This window comes from Octodon degus, unplaced genomic scaffold (genome assembly GCF_000260255.1).
Source record: "Octodon degus isolate 3935 unplaced genomic scaffold, OctDeg1.0 scaffold00038, whole genome shotgun sequence".
Lineage (NCBI taxonomy): Eukaryota > Metazoa > Chordata > Mammalia > Rodentia > Octodontidae > Octodon > Octodon degus.
Genome location: NW_004524614.1, coordinates 4617725 through 4638799, shown reverse-complemented (window position 1 = coordinate 4638799; position 21075 = coordinate 4617725). Strand labels below are relative to the sequence as shown.

The following is a 21075-nucleotide window of genomic DNA, read 5'->3' as shown; positions in this document are numbered from 1 at the left end:
TTAGGGAAGGGGTCTATAGGGTGTTCAGGTTCTCACTACTAGATCAGACTGTAGTGATCCACCTATTAACAGCCTCCCAAGAGCTGGGATTACGGGCGTACTCCACCATGCCCAGTCTCAAATACCGCCCAGTCCCCCCCCCCCAGTCTTAATTGCCATTTCAGCATGTGCTGGGGTGGGGCCAGCATGGCAGGCCCGGGGATTGAACCCTGACCCCTGCACTTGCTCTTAGGCTCTTTAATCTGCTGAACTATTTGACTGGCCCTACTAAGTGAATATTTAAACATTTAAGCTACTAGTATAATACATACAAATAGAAACATGTTATTTAGGATCATTAGTGATGTTTTTAACTAAGCTTTTACTTTAAGATAATTATAGATGCACAAACTATACAGGTACCCTTTTCCCAGCAGTAGCATCAGCTTGTGAAATTATTAATTAGTGCAATAGCGCGACAAAGATATTGACATTAATGCAATAAAGATGTGGAGCATTCCTATTACCACAATGACCCCTCATGCTTCCCTTTCATACCCCCTTACCCTTATCACCACTCTTCTGTCACCTACTTCTATTACATTGTTATTTCAAAAACTTTATAGAGATAGAATGATATAGTGCACAACCTTTTTCAGTCATTGAGTTATCTGGAGATCTACCAGGTGGCTGTGTGCTTCAGGCGTCCCTTGCTTTTTATTGCTAAGTTGTTTTCCGTGGTGTGGATGTACCATAGTTTGATTAACCCTTTACTGTTATGTGGGTTGCTCTTAGTTTCTGGCTGTTACACCTGAAGTTGCAGTAAACATTTATGTACAAATTTTGTGCCAGCATCAGTCTTAATTTCCCTGGAACAGATGTCCAGGAATACAGTTGCTGGATCACATACCATTTCATGTTTTTTTTTTAAGAAACTGCCAAACCTGTTCAGAGTGGATAAAGAGATCCTGAGTTCAGACACCCACTGCTTTATACTAAAGTAACTATCAAATCTGGTTTGTGACCTACACAGTAGGACATTTTTCTTGAGTTGATAATTAGATAATGACACTTTTTCCAGGCTCTTGAAAGCAGAAGAGCCTAAGGCCTTATTCTATTTGTAAGTTACAGGACATGGTCTAGTATGCTGATTGCCTTGCAATGCCACAAGTAAATGCAGTTTTCCCCTGCACACTTATTAAGTTACACATTGCAGCCTCATTTATGAGCCTGAGAACAATTTTTTTTTTTTAAGTGCATAATGTGTTCAAGAAATCAGAAGACAGAAAGGACACCATACTCCCTTTCAAAGAGAAGAGGGGGCAGAAAAACATGCTGTGTAGAAGTTGCCAAAATGGAGGTGATGTGCAAATAGCAGCAGGAGCCTGAAGGGAGGGAGCTGTGCCAAGTTGCGGAAGAATCTAATGGAAAGAATGAGAGGAGTTTGCCAGGACAGAGAGGAGAGGGAATTCTTAGATGCCTGGTGCTGATTAGCCAAAGGAACCATAAATGGTTCCCAGCTAACTGTACTTTGATGGTATTTCTTAGCTCGTCATCTTTTCCTCTAAATCTGTTAGGCTAGGAATAGTGAAAACTCTAAATCTAGGTCAGATGTAGCATCAAGCGAAGGTATCTGAATAATAATTCAGATACATTCAAGTATGCACATAATGGGTAAAAAACAGTAAATCTTTATGTAAGCTCTGTAAGTACCAGGATGTACTTGTCCTATAAACCAGGAAGAACAGGCGTATTGATCATAAGTGGAATTGAGTAGTAAACAGTGTCTTATAAGTCCCATTCTTTAGCACTGGCTGTTTTCCAATATATTACTTAAAAGGTCTTATGGTAATCTTAGCTAATATAATAGTTTCTTTCTCTTCACTGTTCCTGGACTATTATTAAATAGATATGTACTTCATAAAAATACACATTCTGCTACATCTTATCTGTGTGTTTTGGGAAGTGTTTGAGGCTTACTTATATTTTGGTGTGTTAAACTGCTCATAGACATTAAAGGTAATATCTAAAATCAAAATTACATACAAACCTGGGCATATTATCCTCTTCCCCACAGTCACTTAATTTACTGTTTTGTTACTTTGAAGCAAGAATGTATTGGATTATTCTTCCTTATTAGTTATATGTTGTTTGGGTTTAGAATAAAATCTATCTGAACTTTTTTTTCCTTACCTTTGTTTTTTGTTGATTTTATGTTTTCTTAGTATATGTCTGGAATACATACTGAGCACATTCCTCATGGAGATTTGGATCTTAATTCTTTTTTAAATCCCCTTTTGTTTCCCTCCATCTCTCTTACTTATTCTTTATATTGACCTTTTGAAATAGGCACTATTATTATCCCATTTTCCATCTGAGATGGAAACAGACACAAAGGGAATTGAGTAACAAGGCTAGTAAGTGGCCATGCTACCATTTGGCCCCTCAGATTAGAGTCTGTGCTTGTAACTGTTTTCATTTAATGTTTGTTTCATGGTAACCTAGAGATATTTCAGGGATGGAAGTAATGCAGTTTTAGATGGTATTTTAAAAAGGAATGTGTTAATTTTCCTCATGAAACGATTTTATGATGAAACGAAAAAGAACCAATATTACTTAGAGATTTCGAACATAGCTAAAATAGTCTTAAGATAACTGTTTTCTTAGTCATTGTGTAGGAGGCTAGAACTGCAGTGTATTTACTTAAGGAACAGAAAAAATTGAGTAAATACAAAAAAGATCAACAATGTGTGGACTTTCCTGCTCCCTGACTGGGAAGCCAGGATCTGTGGAGATACCTGTCCGCCTGGGGTATGCGAGGGTTTTTCTCTCCTTAGGCTCGCAGACCTTGCGCTCACATTTTAAAAGTTTATGTTCAGAGTGAAAAAACAATCTCCATACTTTACCAAATACAAGAAATATTTTTTTTGGTGAGGTTGATCCTGATAGGAGTTTAGATCACAAGTGCTGTTGTTGTTTTACTATAGGTAGTTTTATTTTTAAAAAACTCAGTTTATCTAAGGTTAGGTCAAGCTGTCCTGCCTGAATGCTATCCCAGACTCCCTAATTCACAGCCATTCTTGTTCATCTGTTAAAATCTTAATGCTGTTTTTAAAAAATTCTTTTAAAAATAGAAAATACATAGATGGGGTTGTATCTGCTTCATGATTCCTAAAGGTGCTGTGTACCTTGCAGATGTGGGACTTATGAAAAAGTAGCTGATGGTTTTTTCTTGTCTGAGATGCGCTGGTCCGGTTTTTTCTCTATAACTAATGCTGTCACAAATCTGCAGCCTATTTTTCCCCCTTTTGAAAATATTTTTGGCCACAAAGCCAAAGATAGCTAAATGCTAGTTCTTGTCATCTTTGCTTGTATTCACATCAATCCTGTGAATAACTTTTAGCTTACTTATTATGTGAAATTTTAACAGCAGGTTTTTTTTTTTTTTTTACTGTCTTCTCCCATCAAATCCTGGAGGCTCTCTAAACATTTACAGAAGGGATAAAGAGAGCTGCTGCCTTTGAAGTTGAGTTTTTTAACCCCTCAGTGCCTGAGCATCTGGAAAGATGGAAGCCCTTATATGAGGGCGACATTTCCTGCAAGGCTTACACTAAATTTGAGAACAGGACTAGTGTTGTGTTGTTGAGGACATACACATGCATACACACACATAGCCTGACTGATAAGCAAGACCAAATGAAAGTGGAGTACGTATAGGATTTTGAAATCTTACCATTTCTATGTTCTGCGCAGCAAAGGTCAATTTTATTGAACCTTGAATTATCTTTGAAACTACATTTTTAAGACCCTGTCTTTGACTTAATAATGTAAATGCATAAGATTATTGAGCAGCACAGTTGTGATTGGGATGACAAATGCAAATATGTTACATAATATTTCATAAATTCTACTGTTTGTACATTGTAGAAATTAATTATGTTTCAAATTTAATTTGAACAGTGAAGTACTTAAAAGTTTCAGTTAGCAATACAAGTCAGTTCTTTTTATGTTAATGTCTTTTCCTTTAAGCACAAGTTTTTTTCTCATTAGGATCTTGACAGCATAAACAATTCCTAGCTCTACCCAGCAATTTAGTTTTTCTTTGTTGACCATTAACTGGGTTGCCTAAATTTTAATTCTTTTACCTGGAAAATTAAGCTGCAATAATATGTTGACACTTTAACTTGTCTTAATAGATACTAATTTTGCTTGTCTGTGTTTATCTAGAAAAAAGGACCGTGGCTTAGTCAGATACATCTCTATCCATTAAAGGAAACCAAACCTTTAACATATGAGGATACAGAAACTCTGTCAGTTTGATCCAGAATGGGAACAACAAGTGATGAGATGGTATCTGTGGAGCAGACCTCCTCTTCCTCATCCCTAAACCCCCTGTGCTTTGAATGTGGCCAGCAGCACTGGACCAGAGAAAACCACTTGTACAACTACCAGGATGAGGTGGATGACGACCTTGTCTGCCACATTTGCCTTCAGCCCCTGTTGCAGCCACTGGACACACCTTGTGGACACACATTCTGCTACAAGTGCCTCCGAAACTTTTTACAAGAGAAGGATTTTTGTCCATTGGACCGGAAAAGACTTCACTTCAAGTCGTGTAAGAAGTCTAGCATTCTAGTTCATAAACTTCTAGACAAATTATTAGTTTTGTGTCCATTTTCTTCAGTGTGTCAAGATGTGATGCAGCGCTGTGATTTGGAGGCACATCTTAAAAACAGGTAAGCAATACAGAAAAAAAAGGAGTAACTAGATTTTATAGAAAGGTTCCTCCAGTGAATAAACACTTTATTAGAAATATACCAGGGCATCAATAAATAAATAGACAAATAATACAAAAGACACAAAAAAATAAGTTATATGGAACAGCATTCAATGTTATGGTTTATTACAGCTATAGTAATGAAGTACCATCACTTGGTTGATTGTGGCCAATTCTAGTACTGGAAATGGAACCCAGGGTCTTTCCACTAAGTTAGATCCCAAGCCCTTTTTATGTTTTGCTGAGGTCTTGCTAAGTTGCCCAGATGGGACTTCCAATTTGCAAACTTCCTGTCTCAGCCTTGCAAAACCTGGAAGTACAGGCCTGCACCTGGCCAAGGAAATACTGTTAAATACCCATTAATATTTTTTGTTTCTGTAATGAAATTTAATTCAGTAGGTAATACACTATAATAATGGACTTTTTAAGGGAAGTTTGACAATTTAAAAACTGTACACGTAAATTTCCTTTTATTTAGTTGCTAGCCTGAGGTGGTGAAGCTATGGCATGTGGTAGTCAGAACTTCATAAACATAGGAATAAGCAGGCCATTTTATTTCTAGGTTGGGATAAAGACATTTCATCATATTCATTAGAAATAACTAAGACATACGAGAAAGAAAAAAATGATATATTAAACCGTTTGTAGAGAAACTGCTGAACTCTAAAATGTGGTGTTGTCTAATAGTTGGGGTTAAGAAAGAGTATGGTAGGTAGATTCCTGAAAATGTGTGTGTAATGTAGCCTTATATTTTGGGTATCCTCTGTCACCAAGAGGCTTAGAATCTGACCATCCTGCAGAGACTTTCTGGAAAGTGGTGGCAGAATTTGGAATATGCTCATCTAGATCAAGTGTAGTTACAGATGAAAAATAGCTTAGGCTTATTTCTGTCAGTAGAACTTATCTTTTAGGGTATAAAATTTATCTCATGTTATCCTTTTATTAATTAGCAGTTATGGGGTTTAGAGGAACCAAATAAAATCTTAGTTCAATACTTATGATTTGGAGACCAATGTGATAAATATTTAACACATTTTGAGTAATGTTCAGTTAACACTCACGGGAGACTTCAGCGTGCAGTTGAAAGACACTAGTAGTATTTTCTCTTATGGCACTGTAAAGACTTGGGCATTGCAAGCACTCATTTATAGGCTGGTGAAGGCTAAGCAGTTATGTCCTTTTGAAAGTTGTTTCTCTAGATGTGCTTATTAAAATTTGGATTACTCATAATTTCCAAAGCATCATAGACCCATAATACAAAAGTTACAATGAAAAGCTAGGTGATTGGGAAAGGTGGTTAATTGTCCAATATGAACATCTAAGAGTTGATTTCCAAGTGTACACATACAAAATATTAAATTGTAGCATGATTTTTATATTTTCTTTGAATATATATGATAGTAGTCATACTTTTCCCTCATTTCAATCAAAATACTGAAATTTGTGTGTTTATTACCCAGCACTTAACTCTAATTAATACAATTCTTTCTACATTTGTTCAGCAGATATTTATTATCTACTGTGTGCTACTTACTGTTCTTCCTGCTAAATAGTCTTGGCAAGCTGGCAGCAAATTAGAATTCACTGCCAGGTTGAAAGTCCTCTAAGGCCAGGGCCAGGTCCTTACCACTCTTTGCATTGCCCAAAGTTGACGTTCATCTAATGCTTGTCAGTTTATTGGGTAACTTACATTCTGGTTACCCATTGCTGAGAAATTAGCCCCCTCAGATAGTTACATAAAATAGGCATTTGAAGAGCCAGGGAGATGGCTCAGTGGAATAAGTGCTTCCCTGGCAAGTACAAGGGCCTGAGTTCAATCCCTGGTTCTGCCAAAAAATAAATAAATAAAATAAAATAAAAAAATAAATAAATTAAATAGGCATTTGATTCTGCAAGTCAGAAGTTCAGCTAGGACACAGGAGGGATGGCTTCTCTGAAGTATATCTGGGCCATTGCTAGGAATTGCTGACAGCTAGGGACCATAGCATTTGGAACTAGAGTGTGTCTTTCCCAGATGGCTTATTCTTCATGCATGTGCCTAACTTCTTGGTGGGGTGACTAGAAGTATGAGCTCAGCCAGGGCTTGTCAAGGGACCATACAGGTGGCCCTTCCAGCATGGTGGCCTCAGGGTGTTTAAAGTTCTTACTTGATGACTCACTGTTCAGGAACAAGAAAGAATCTGCATGACTTGGTGTGATGTAATCTTGCAGTCACACGGCATCTCTTCTGCTGAAAGTACTCTGTTGGAAACAGTCATAGACCCACCCAGACCCAGGAAGCATCAACTTCACCTTGTGATCATAGTACCAAAGCAACACAAACTAGTGGAATGATATTGTGAGGCACGGAATATGAGCAGTGTGATTGTGGCATCTTTGCCCACGTTCTTGTTAGAAATTGCTAAATTTTTTCTGTAAATTTCATTGAAGTTTAAGAATCTGAACATCAGCAACAATAAATCATTATAAAGGCTAGGGAGATAGCTCAATAGAATAAGTGCCTGCCTGGCAAGTGCAGGGTCCTGAGTTCATTCCCAAGTACTGAAAAACAAAAATATATAATGAACAATGACTCATTGTATACATGGCTATTACATGCCTTTGTCTTTGGATTTTTAGGGATTGGCAGTCTTAGCTATTGGTAGAAATGACACATTAGCAGGAGTTTGCATAAATTTGGTCATTTCAGGTATGAGATTGCCTTTCCAAGTTGAGCGAAATTTTTTTTTCTCTCCAGCACTGGACATTTGACTTCTTTTTTTCCTCCCTCTCTCTCATAGTGGAGATTGAGCCCAGGGTCTTCCCACTGAGCTGCATCCCCAGCCGTGACTTGTGATAATCCTGCCTCAGCCTCCGAGGCTGCCAGGATGACAGACATGTGCCACCACATTCAGCTTAAATGACATTCTTTTTAAAAATTTGAGTTTGAAGGGCCAGCCAGAGAGCTTGGTAGATTAAAAGTGCCTGGTTAGGCAGACACAGGGGCCAGGGTTTCTATCCCTGGGCCTGCTGTGCCAGCCCCATCCCCGGAGCACAGTGACATGGCAATTGAGACTGGGCCTGGTGGCACATGCCTATAATCCCAGTGTTTGAAAGACTGTAAACAGGATCACTACCGGTCCAATCTACACAGTGAGACCCTGTAGACCCTGTAAATCCTGCACTAAATACATTTAAAAAAAAAAAAAAGTTGAGTTTGAGAAGAGCTGACTTTTCCTCTATAGATAAAAGTAAAATATTTATGAAAAATGAATGTGTTAAAATAAAATTGCTGCTAATAACTCATTATACATTGGTAAGACTAAAGAATTTTTAAAAGCATAAGCAATATCCAGTTTTAAATGGAAAAACAAAACCTTTAAAATATTCCGTATGTTCTGCTGTATACACTGTGTGACATTTTAACCATTACTTTGTAAAGTTCTACCAGTCAACATCAGTCAGAGAAAATTCCTTCCACTCTCTGTACCTTTCACCCCCAAACCAACATTCTCAACGTTTTAGCATTTAAAGTTTATGGTAATTATAAATGTTGATTTTTTTTGTTGTTAAATTGTACATTTTTGTCCTGCATTATGGCAAGATAAAGAATTTTTTGAGAAAAACAGCAATATGATGAACTAAAAACGTCTCAACATGTAAAAAGACTTTTCACTGAAATTTTTGTTTTGCTAACTTTTCATCACTATCTTTTCATTTTCAGGGTCCTTTGAAGGACAAACTAATTTTTATGAAATCCAGTTTATTTTGTCTTGTCTTGTGCTGTTTAAGAAATCATTGACTAATTGAAGGTCACAAAGATTTGAACCTGTTTTCTTCTAAGAGTTTTACAATTTTATTCCCTACATTTAGGACTTTGATGCATTTTGAGTTAACTGTTATTGGAGAACATAATGTGTATTAGTCAATCCTTAAAATTTTATTGAGGTTTTTTAAAAAAATAGATTACTGCATGATTTATCCTGTCAAATGTTCCATTGTTCTTGAGAACGTGCATTCTGCTATTTATGGGTGGAGTGTTCTGTGGATATCTTTTAGAGTTGCTGGTCTTATAGTGTTGTTAAAGTCTGTTGTCTTTTTCTTTTGTCTAGATATTCTACCCATTATTGAAAATGGAGTGTTGAAGCCTGCATTATTGTTGAATTGACTGTTTTTCACTTTAATGTCAGTGTATTTCAAAGTTCTGTTGCTTGTTACATTTGTGTGTATAATTGTTAAATCTTCTTGATGGGTTGAGCCTTTTTTATCATTATAAAATATTCTTTGTCACTAGAAAAATTTTTTGTCCTAAAATCTGTTTTCTTTGAAACTAGTATGCACACCTTAGCTCTTTTTTTTTTTTTTACTGTTTGCATTTGTGTGACATATATTTTTCCATGTTTTACTTTTGAGCTTTGGGCTATTTGTATCTTTAAATCAAACTTATGACTCTTTTAGACAGCATACCGTATAAAGGGATCATGTTTTGTTTTTTAACCCATCCTGCCAGTCAGTGTCTTTTAATCTGTGTAATGTATTTAATTACTGATAAGGTAAAATTTGTGTCTACATTTTTAAATTAAAATTAGTTTCTTAGTGGTCATCCTGAGACTGCAGTTAACATTGTAATTTATAAGAGCCTGGTTCGTTAGAAAAGCTCAGGACCAGGGTTAAATCCCTGGCCCCGCCCCTGAGTGCACTGAGCCGGCCACCAAGTCCCAATGTGGTGGTGCACACCTGTAATCCTGGCGCTGGGGAGACTGAAGACGGAGCACCACGCTGCGTAGTGAAATGTTGTACCAAATATATAATAAATAAATAAGAACCTGGTTCAAATGAATAGGAGCTGAATTTCTCTAGGGTATTAGGGTTCTCCAGAGAAACGGAACTAATGTGAAATTTATTATAAGGAATTCACTCAAGATTATGGAGGCTAAATAGTCCCACAATATGCTGCCTACAAGCTGGAAACTTAGGAGTGTCAATAATGTAAATGAATTTAATTATGAAGGTCTGAGACTCAGGCAAGCCAATAGTATACATCCCAACTTTAGGGTAGGAAAAGTTAAAAAATGAGATGTCTGGCCTCAAGCACTGATGCAGGGAAAAGATGGTGTCCTCCTCTGCTGCCCTTCAGGCCCTCAGTAGATCGCTTGGTGCTCATACACTGGTGAGGACAGTCTGCTATGTGGTTAGCTTAGTTTACTGACTCGGGCCACTCATGTAGGAACACTCTCACATATACCTAGACACTGCCAGTCTGTGAACTTTGTTCCCACTCACGTTGACAAGTAAAATTACCCATCACAAATAAAATACAAAAACTTCACATGTATGATAGTGCATTGCATCAATTTTGGTTAACAGACTGCATGTATAGCAGTATTTTCATAGGATTATAATGAAACTGAAAAATTACTACTGGCTGGTGAATTAGCTGCTGTACCATCCTAGTGTAACACTAATTAGTGATATTGGTATAAATGCGTTTAGTCATGTTGGTGTAAACATTAAACTACATTGCCAATCTTACACTAAAGTATCCGATGTACAATTATGTACAGTACATAATAACCATGGTGCTACTGCTTTACGTCCTTGTGATATTTGTCATTATTTTAATGTAAACTCCTAAGTAAAAAGTTTACTAAAACCATACTCTATGTATGCCATCAGCAACGTATATCTCATTTGTCATGTTTCTTGATTGATCCAGAAGGTGATTGAACTGCTGCTCTATGTGGAGTTGTGTGATGTTTACATAACACTAAAACCACTTAATGCTACATTCCTCAGACATTTTCCCCTTGTTAAGTGGCATGTGATTGTATTTCAGTCCTCTCCCCATCTTCACACTGTTACTGTTACATAAATTATCCATTTATATATTATATGCTGGTTGACAAAGGATTATCATCCTTGCTTTATATCAGCGGTGGCAAGTCTATAGCACACGTGTCACAGCCCGCATTATTGAAAGCTCTAAAAAAGTTGATCACTCCTTTATATAGTTTTTTTAAAATCAGGAAGAAGTTGCAAACAAAAGGAAGGACTATTATGCTATCTTTTTCTACTTATCTGCCTTCATTGGTCATCTTTATTTCTCCACATGGGTTTAGATTACAACTATATCCAGTATTCCTTTACATCAGCCTAAAGGATGTCTTTTAATTTCTTAAAGGCTAGTCTACTGGCAATAAGCTCTTTGTAATGTATTAATTTGACCTTTAGTTTTGAAGTATATTTTACTAGATATAGACATTTTGGTTACTGTTTCTCTCGCTCTACTTTCAAATTTTTTTTTATTATTAGAACTTATATTGTATCATTCATTGCTATCTAACTTACATGATTTCCAAAGAGAAATCGGTAGGATCTTAGCAAGGGTCTTTTCCATGTGGGGAATTGTGTGTGTGTGTGTGTGTGTGTGTGTGTGCGCTGTTTTTAAGATTCTTTGTCTTTGTCTCATCAATTTGATCATGAGGTATCTCTGTGGATCCTGCTACCTGCTGGTTTTCTCATGTGGAGTTTGTTAAGCCTCTTGGATATGTAGATGAATATTTTTCATCAAGTTTGGTGGTTTCGCCCATTGTTTCCTCAAATATTTTTTCCTGTTCTTTTGCCTTATTATGAGACTTGAAGGAAAGAAAGACAGACAAATACTCGATGTTTCACTGGACCTGAGGTTTGCTTTTTTCCTACTTTATTTTTCTTTCTGTTCCTAAGGCTGGTTAATTTTAATTAACTTATTTTCAAATTTGTTGAACCTTCTTGTTCAAATCTGTTATTGAACTTTTCTAGTGAATTTTCATTCACTGTACTTTTTACACTAAAATTTCTATTCAGTTCTCTATTATTGCTTATGTTTCTTTATTGATACTTTCTTTTTGGTGAAATATAGTCTTGTATTTTGCCTTAGATCTTGAACATATTCAAAATTGCTGATTTGAGTCATGATAAATCAGTGTCTCTGCTTTTTGGGGGACAGTCTGTTGATGACTTTTTTTCCTGGATATGGACCTCACTTGGTGTTTTGCACATCTCTTAATTTTGTGTTGAACCCTGAAACTTCAGATGACAGATCTTAGCTGTTCGGTTAATTATCTTCTTTCCCTGTTCAACATTTATTGTTGCTTTGCCAGTATTGTTTGCTGAGTGACTTTTTGAACTAATTCTATAGAATCTTAGTTCTTTGCTAAGCTAATGATTAACCAGAGGATTCCTTTAATGCCTGAAACTGGTAAATCTCCCAAGCTTCCTGAGGGGCTCAGTGTGTACAGCGGGACACACCGCACCTTCAGCACTCAGACCATTCTGCCAAGGCTTTATCTCTGGCCTCAGAGCTTTAGCATTAGCCAGGAGAGCAAGCTTAGTGCCCTCCTCGGTCTTCCTGCATGTGCACAGAGCCCTGGATTTGTGTGAACTTTTGTGGACATTTCATTCCCTACCTTTTCTTAAACTTTTAGTTAGGCTTTTGTCTTCCTCTACAATCTTTAAATATTTTTTTATAATTATTTATTTATACATTTATTTATTGTGTGTGTGGCCAGCTCAGCCCACCAGGGGGCGGGACTGGCTGGCATGTGGTGCTGGGGGATCGAACCGCAGTTCCTGTGCTTTGGCAAGCTTGTTCCAAGTAGGTGCTTTAGACCACTGAGCCATCTCTCCAGCCCCTTCCTCTACAATCTTAAACTCCCTGTTTTTGTATTTGCTTGTTTCTTCAACAAATGCCCCCAAGTGAAAAAGCTGACTTAGAATAGGCTGAGTCAGACATCCTTGAAAATGGAGTCTTCAGGGAACCAGTAGACAGGTTGAGAGTGTTGAGTGCTCTGAACATGTGGGTTTGGAGGTGCTTTAATCTGCTTCTCTGGTGGCCGCAGGATTCCTGGCTTTCACTGCCTGCTTTTCCAGTCTACCGTGGCTCTGGGCAGCTGTGACAGCCATAGGCTATGTCCAAGTGCCACTAGCCTCTGTGTTCTCCCTGAGCTCTGCCAGTTTTCTTATCTATTTACCAGTGCCGTTATTTATATACAGGATGACCAAAAATTGCATTTTTCATTAACTTTTATAAGATAATATAAAAGGAAATATAAAAATAATTTTATCAAATTTGTTCAGTACAAGAATTAACTGGTTGAGATGACATCTGCTTGAGCAATGATTGGGTTAGTCAATTGGTAAACAAATGTGCTATCCTGTCAACTGTTAAGTGATTAAATATGTATTTTGAACTACTATAATCCTTTGACTAATTTTTAGATTAGAAATAATTTGATGATTTTTTTGTGGTCTTTCTATTGCTTATATGAAAGAGAGGCTGTTGTGATATGTTCACTATGCCATTTTTGCTGACATCAAATGAATTGATTTTTGTGTAGTTAACTCCCTATTTTTATCATTCTTCTTGACGCTACGGATGCTCATAGTCTTTGCGTTCCACTGAGCCCTGGCTTGTGGTGCCTAGTACACATTAGTTTATTTCATGTGTGCTATGTCACTGCCACCACACCACTACTAACACTTCTCTTAACAATGTAGTGTGTTCTGCTATACCACACGTGTCCTAATATGAATTGTGTTATATGTGGTTGTTAAAAGGGAAGTGCTGCTGAGATAGCATAAATCATCCTAGTTCTTAAGTACATTTTTTCCACAAAGGAGGCTAAAATAATGGAAATAGATACATAGCCTTCAGGAGGAAAGGAAGAATTCTTCAGTTTGGCCTTTGCCTACTGCATGAGTCCTTTTTTTTTTTTAAGTTTTAAAACATCCTGCATCTAGAGCTCCCTCCCTGGGGAAGTAAAATCTTTGCCTTGGGCAGCCTCAGAGCACCATTTGTTCTTGCGCAGTCTCTACACATGCCTACCCTGTTCTGATTAAGTATTACATGCCCTTCTATTCTCTTGTTTTAAATACCTGTCTACTAGTCTGCTACACAAAATTACGTGCTTACATAAACCAAGTTGTTCCTCTGGTGCCAGTCACAGCTTGTGTTCTGTTTCTAATGATGCATAAGATTTTGGTTTGGTTTGTTTATTTAATGATCACTAAGCCCTTCCAGCTCTAACATTCTATGATTGTGTTTGTAGGAACAAGTCTGTAGAACAAATCCAATTTATGTTTTTGTAAAGCTTAAGGAAAAAAAAATTTCACATCAGTGAATTTAGTATGGTAGAAAAGAAAAGGACACAAACCTTTGAAAAGTGACCAGAATTTGTATGAATTTGGACTATGCAATTAAATAGTTGTGTGTATTGGCTTAGTGAGTTATGCCTCAGAGTTTCCCACTTGTAAGAACAATAAAGGGGTTTTGAAGATACAGTGAAATGCTGTATAGAGGTCAGTTCACAGTGACTGACTCAGAATGTGCACCCCATAGATACTAGGTTTGGTGTTTGTTTGTTTTTATTTTCCTGTCTCTCAGTTCCAAGTGTTAAAAACTTGAAGGATTATGGCTCGGAGCTCTCTCTTGGTCATGTCCTTTCCTCCACCCAAGCCTGCCCTGATCTGCTCATTCCTATCAGTTTTTAATGTATCTTTATTTTATATGTCACATATTATACAATTCATGTATTGAAAATATACAGTTTTGTGCTGTGCCGACCCCACCCCCTGGGCGCACTGAGGCTGGGCATGGTGGCGAGCGCCTGTAAATCTCAGCACTTGGGAGGCCGAAAATAGGAGGATCACTATGAGTCCAGTCTCCCCAGGTGGCCCAAAGCTTCATCTTACTCCTGTCATCCTGGATGAGATCATTTTTAATGTATTTCCTGTTCATATTGACAGTTTCCCATTCTTGTTAGCAGTTTGATGACCTATTGGGAATACAAGTTTTCTTGTTTCTTCACCTCTCTATCAACTTTATTTAAAGTTGATTTATATATGTAATAACACTATTAAATAGGCCTGCAATTATTTAGTCAGGGAAGGTGGAAGAGGATACAGTTGTTAGCTAATTCCCAGATGTTCACATTTTATATTTACTTTTCATTTCCTGTTCCTGATCTATGTTTTTACTTTGAAGACTAGTTTTTTACCCATCTGATATTTCTGAGATGAGATCTTTATCTTTTCAGTCCCAGTATTTTCATGGTCTAATTTTTGCCTCAAGATTTTTTTGTTGTTAGAGTAACATTGTGAAAATGGATTTCTAATTCAGTTGGATTAGTTGACAAAAGTAACATTTTCCATTATCTCATTTTCACAAATATTTGTCAGATCTTTGCCAGAACATTCTCTGATGTGCTGCACAACGATGCAGAAGGGAAAATCTGTTGTCCCCTGCTGTGTTAAGCTACACAGAAAACAAGAAAGCTACACAGAAAACAAGAAGTGAAGGAAAAAAGTGAATAGAGGAATTTTGAGCAATCTTTTCAAGAACATGAAATATAAAATTTAAAGGTTTACTTCATGCAGGAAAACCTATTTTTATGGTTGGGGTAGCTTTCAGTTTATTTTATATATGTATGCATGTATATATGTATGTATCTGGTACAGGGTCTCACTATGCAGTTTGGGCTCATAGTGATCCTCCTGTTTTCAGCTTCCCCGACACTGGGACTGCAGGTATGTGCCACCATGTCCCATCTTGGTGGCCAGCTCAGTCTTCCCTGGGACAGGGCCAGTGCAGCATGTGGTGCCAGGGATCAAACCTTGGTCTCTGTGCTTGCCTAAGCAGGTGCTTAGTCTGCTGAGCTATCTCGCCAGCCCTTCAGTTTTAATTATATCAAATTCTGTGTTTCATTTTGTTTAAAGTGTTGGATTTTTAAAATACTGTCGTTTGAAGGGCTGCAACACTCAGCTTGTGGGCTATGGCCACCCACCCCTCCAAAGGGTAGGCGTAGCTCTTCTTGGACAATCCCACGTCTGCCTCCTGCTCTTCAAACTGGGCATTAGTGGTCACTTTTTCCAGTCAAGGACAAGGAGATGGTACCTGAACATCACTCTTAGTGTCTGTTGTATAAAGCTTTTATTTAATCTACCTACCTTTCATTCTTTCTTTCTTTCCTATCTTATTTGATACAGGGTCTCGCTACACACTCAGATTTGTAGTGATCCTCCTGTCTCAGCCTCCCTAACACTGGATTACACACATGTGCCACTGTGCCTGGTTTCAGGTTGGCACAGCATGCCCGGCATGGCATGTGGTACCAGGGATCAAGCTTGAGACCTTGTGCTTGCCAAGCAGGCACTTATGGTACTGAGCTATCTCCCCAGCCCTAAAGCTTTTATTCAAACCTTTTTTTGGGGGGGTGTGTATTTTAGGACAGAGTGTACAGGGTCTCACTGCATAGATTGGACTCATAGTGATCCTCCTGTTTACAGCCTCCCAAGTGCTGGAATTACAGGCACGCACCACTACACCCAGTCTCAATTGCCATCTCAGTGCGCCCCAGGGGCAGAGCCAGCATGGGGGTTCTAACTCCTGGCCCCTGCTTTAATCCACTGAGCTATTTGACTGGCCCTTCCAGCTATTTAGCCAGCCCTTTCATTGGTTTTTAATTTAAATAAGCTCTTTTTTGCTCTTCCTGTTCACTTAAGTAAATAAAAACAAGTACGTTCACTGTTCTTTGTGGTTGTATTCCCCAAGTATACTTTGAATTTATTCTTCAATTTTACATCTGTAATGCCATTACACATTCTGATTTTACAGCGTGAGAGACTGTTGTGTATTTTTGTCTGATGTGTCTGTCAGAACTTACTTGGCTCTTTCCTGTGCCATACTGCAAGTTGTAAGGTTTCAGATGTACCGGGATCTACTAAAGAATGAAGCGTAATGTGGCCACAGAGAGTGAGTAAGGCGGCATCATAGCTACTCAAGGTCTAAAGATAAACCATTCATGATGGAAGAAGACTGCTAATTGTCGCTCCTGTGCTTGCGACAGTTCATGTGTAAAGAGGGTGACATAATGTGACTTTCAGAATCATTCTTGCAGTACAAAAACAGCTGTTGGGATGTCTTCTGGTGATGGTTATATACCTGAATATGATTTTTTTTTTTTTTTTTTTTGCTGAAGTATTCTTTGAGGTATTTACCAAATCACTGTATATGGCAAGACTTTTTGTTTTGGATTTGGCTGTGTAGAATGGTAAGGTGTTATTATGAGTAGAGATTAGGGTCAGAATTACACACTACTTGTGAGTACTTCTAGGTTCTTTTTGCATAGAAGCCATTGTTATTCTTGTTTTGAGGTATAAGCTATTAATTCACACCCTCCTTTTTTTCCTTCTCAAATCATCCGGAAACTACTCTTTATAGATGTCCTGGAGCTTCTCATCGGAGAATTGCCCTAGAGGAAAGGAAAACTAATAAAACTCAGATGGAGATTGAAAATGAAAGTGGATCCACTGTAATAGATCCTCCAGGTATTTTGTCCCCAGACACCGACTGTTCAGGGCTGGGGACAGGCACAGGACCCACCGAGCGGAACTCAACGTTAGCGTGTCTTCCCATCTGTTCTGAGGAGCCTGGCCTGGACAACCCTGCCTTCGAGGAGAGCGCCGGAGCCGACAGTATGTGCAGTTCACATCCTTCTTGTGCACCTCCTCTGTTGCCTTCCTTCCCTGTAGGCCTCCAACATGTACCTTTGTCCTCTTTTTAAAAATCACTTTGAGATATTACATCATTTCACCCTCTTCTGTATATCTAACAGAAATAGATGTACAAATAGATATGTGCATTTTAGAAATAAAACACAAGTCTTTCCATGGAGGAAGGTGATCCTTCCTCATCCCTTTTCTGTTGAAGTCTGTGAATTGCTAGTCGTTACTTCTTGCTACAGTATTCATGTGTATGTGTTCAGAAACATGAACATGCAAAATCTCCTCATGTAAAATCAGCGTCATCAAGAACAACCAAAACAAAAATAATAGCTCAAATTAAGTGCTAATATCGTGTCAGATACTGTGCTAATAAGCACATTCTATGAACTAATGAATTAAACACAACAACTTTAGGCTGTCTTTAAAACACAAGAAAGCTGAAGCTTGAAATAAAATGATCAAATTCATACAGCCAGCAGGTGACTGGAAATACAGTCTCCGACTCCCCGAGCGGGCTGCGTAACATCATACTCTGGTGCAGCTGCTGTTCTGTCTGCCCACCCTGCTAGGAAACAGACAGAGCCTCTAGTCATGAGTCTTGGCCACATGTTGGTAATTGGCCCAGGTACTTTTCAGAAGTCATTTTACTCTCACAGATTCCTTTAACATATTCAAGTTTTTACTGCTATGGACATGACCTTTTCTTTCTCCTGAGACTTAGTTCCAGATCCACCTCTTTTCTGTACCTTGATATTAGCTACTTTCTCAGCACTTGTGAGTTTGTATACCAAAGATTTACTTTCTGCTACCCAGCACTGTTTATACTTTTTTCTTCATTCAGACTTTACCTGTCTTATGGGGCAAAAACAAGATAACTCTGTGTCAGTGTTCATCAGATCACTATGTCATCCCACTGATAAGACAGGTTGTAATGATTTATTAGCTACTTATGGATGACCTTTGGATTTTTTTTTCTAAGACAGGCTAGCACTAGATGATCTGGGCTGGCTGTGATCTTATTTTATAGCCTAGCCTAGCTTCAAAGTCATGATCCTCCTGCCTCAGCCTGCCAGGTCTTAGGATTACAGCATGCCTGGAGCCACCATGCCAAACTAACCAATTTTAACATAGTGCTTTGTTGTGTTTTTGTCATTCTACTCCTGACCCAGTGGTATGTTTAGTTATTAATCATCAGCATGTTAATGTGAGGTGTCTTATTTACCCGGAGAGACTCAGAATGTAAAACCTTGTTTATCTGTTCTTCCTGTCCCATTTTTTAACTTGGCAGCTATACAACAGCCACTTAGTTTACCAGAAGGAGAAATTACCACCATTGAAATCCACAAATCTAATCCATACATTCAGTTAGGAATTAGCATCGTGGGTGGCAATGAAACGCCACTCATAAACATTGTCATCCAGGAAGTCTACAGGGATGGAATCATCGCCAGAGATGGGAGACTCCTTGCTGGAGACCAAATTCTTCAGGTATTGGTTTTAATTATTATGCCTATTAATTTGTGCTTTGTTTTTATAAGTTTAAACTTTAGAAATTTCAGATATTATGGAAACTGAGTTTATAAAATTTGTTGATATTTTTATATGCAGATAAAATGAGTTTATCTGTGATTTCTCCCATTTTATCATATTCCTGGAATGCAAATTTCCTGCCTCACTTTACAATCCCACTTGTAACTAGAAATACAGTGCTGGGCTCTCTGGGCTTGCAAGACTCTTCCTGGCTTGTACTCTATGACTAGCTATTCCAAATGACATTTACTTTGGCTGAAATATCTTCGATGGGTTAGTTTTTGTATTCATTTGTTCACTTCATGTCTGATTAATCCTTTTGTATACTAGTAGATTACTAAAATCTAGGAGAAGAAAAAGTCAGAGCTACATAGCACTAGTTACTGATAGTGTTTCCCTCCCTGGTGTTGGGATTGAACCTAGGCCCTCCCTGCACATGCTGGAAAGCACTTTTTTGGGGGGTGGAGGGTTACCAGGAATTGAACTTAGGACTTCAAGCTTGCCAGGCAAGCGCTGTGCCACTGAGCTATATCTCTGGCCTCTGGACAAGCACTCTTTACCACTGAGCTAGATCCCTAGCCCATGTTGTATATAGAGAATCTGAGAGAGGGATCAGAAATCTTAACAGCCATCTCACAACAACTCCCCAGTGCACCATCAACATTTTAACACTGCACTTCCAATAACCTGCTCCTCCACAAAAAAAAACAGATATTAAAAAAAGAAAAAAGCTTGTGTGATACAAGGTATTTTATTAGAGTACTTGTTCAGACTGAGAAGATGGAGGTGGTAAGGATTGTACCACATAAGACTAGAGTTTACATGAAGACAAGGACCCAGGTTCGATCTCCAGTACTGCATGCCGTGCCAGCTCCAGAACCCCAAGTGCACTGTGCCACCTGGAATCCCAGTGCTGGGGAGGCTGAGACAGGAGGATCACTACAAGTCCAAGCTGCATAGTGAGACCCTATACCAATAAATAATTTTTTTAAAAAAATAGGTTTTCTAACAACTCAAATATGATTAGTCTTTCACTATGATGTGCTAATATCTCTTATTTCCATTTTCCTGTTAGGTTTCTAGTCAATACCTTCATTATACCATTGTCTGATTTAGTAGAGTAGTTCATGAAGTATTCCTGCCTCACATCACTCCTCTCTAAAACCTGACATGATCACTGCCAAGTTAGTATAGATGTTACCTGCTTTCCTTGCGGAGATTCGGCTCTAGCAGTGGGAACTTGAGACTAATAGTCAAGTTTCTGTGCTTTGTGGTCCCTTATGCAACCTGTCTTAATCGTAACACTCTCTTTGGTGCTTAGCCTGTTTGTCCATTTCATAGGCTTCTCTACGCACTGCACTACTAGGCTAGGGCTACATTTAAAAGGAAAATACTATCTTGTTTTCATGAAATGTGCCATCTAGAGGGAAGGCAGAAACAACATTTTGTTTCCCTGTGGATGACTCTTCCCACATTTCAGTCTGTTCTTGTCCTGTGTTCCAGATTTCTCCACCTTTATCCTGAAAGCTTTGTTCATCCATTCATGCACACCGGGGGGGGGGGGGGGGTCCTCCTTAATTACTTAATTACTTGCAGTTACTGATAGCATTCATTGATTTTTGTCACATAATCAAGTATAGTAAATTGTTTAAATACTTTACCGAGATGTGCACAATCTTTCTCTGGTGATTATTATGGTATGGATTGTGATACAAATTTCTCACCACATTTAATAAGTGCTGAAGAAACACTTGATAAACCAGTAGAAGACTGGATTTTGTTGTGACATCCCATTGTGAATAGCTATCTCCTTTATTGAAGCAAAACATGGAACAATTAGAAGTTTTAGTTTGTTTTTTTACGGAGCCAGGGATTGAATTCTGGCCCTTGCACTTGTCAGGCATGCACTTATTCTACTGAGCTATCTCCCTGGCCCTAGAAGTTTTAGTTTTTGAAGTGTTCAGATTTGGGAGTGACATGAGAGGCAGGCCACCAGGGTGGCTGAGATTGACCTTTCCATTGGAGGTTCCTGGGTTTGGCTTCCATTCCCCTTGTATGCTGCCAGTCATGGTGTATTGTTTCCACATTAGCCCATAAATTCCAAGCCCTTCCTTCATTGCCCCTGGCATGACTGAGGCAAAATGAAAACTGTATTTTTGTTTTGTTGTGTTGTGTTATGTTATGTTATGTTATGTTATCAGATATTAAGAGGAAATAGAGGCATAGGGAAAGCAGAGCTAATCCAGTTTATGTAAAATCAGATTTCA

The 21075-nt window shown here is 38.2% G+C and overlaps 1 protein-coding gene across 3 annotated transcripts in view; it reads left to right on the top strand.

The window, feature by feature from the left end:
* Nucleotides 1–21075, top strand: part of Lnx2 (ligand of numb-protein X 2) — an 83766-nt gene that overhangs the window by 36832 nt on the left and 25859 nt on the right. For all 3 annotated transcript variants that reach the window (XM_023715085.1, XM_023715084.1, XM_023715083.1), the window contains 3 exons: nucleotides 4207–4715; nucleotides 16995–17248; nucleotides 18567–18766. In XM_023715085.1, coding sequence (XP_023570853.1) covers nucleotides 4306–4715; nucleotides 16995–17248; nucleotides 18567–18766 — 864 coding nt within the window. In that variant the 5' untranslated portion in view covers nucleotides 4207–4305. The remainder of the gene's footprint in view (nucleotides 1–4206; nucleotides 4716–16994; nucleotides 17249–18566; nucleotides 18767–21075) is intronic.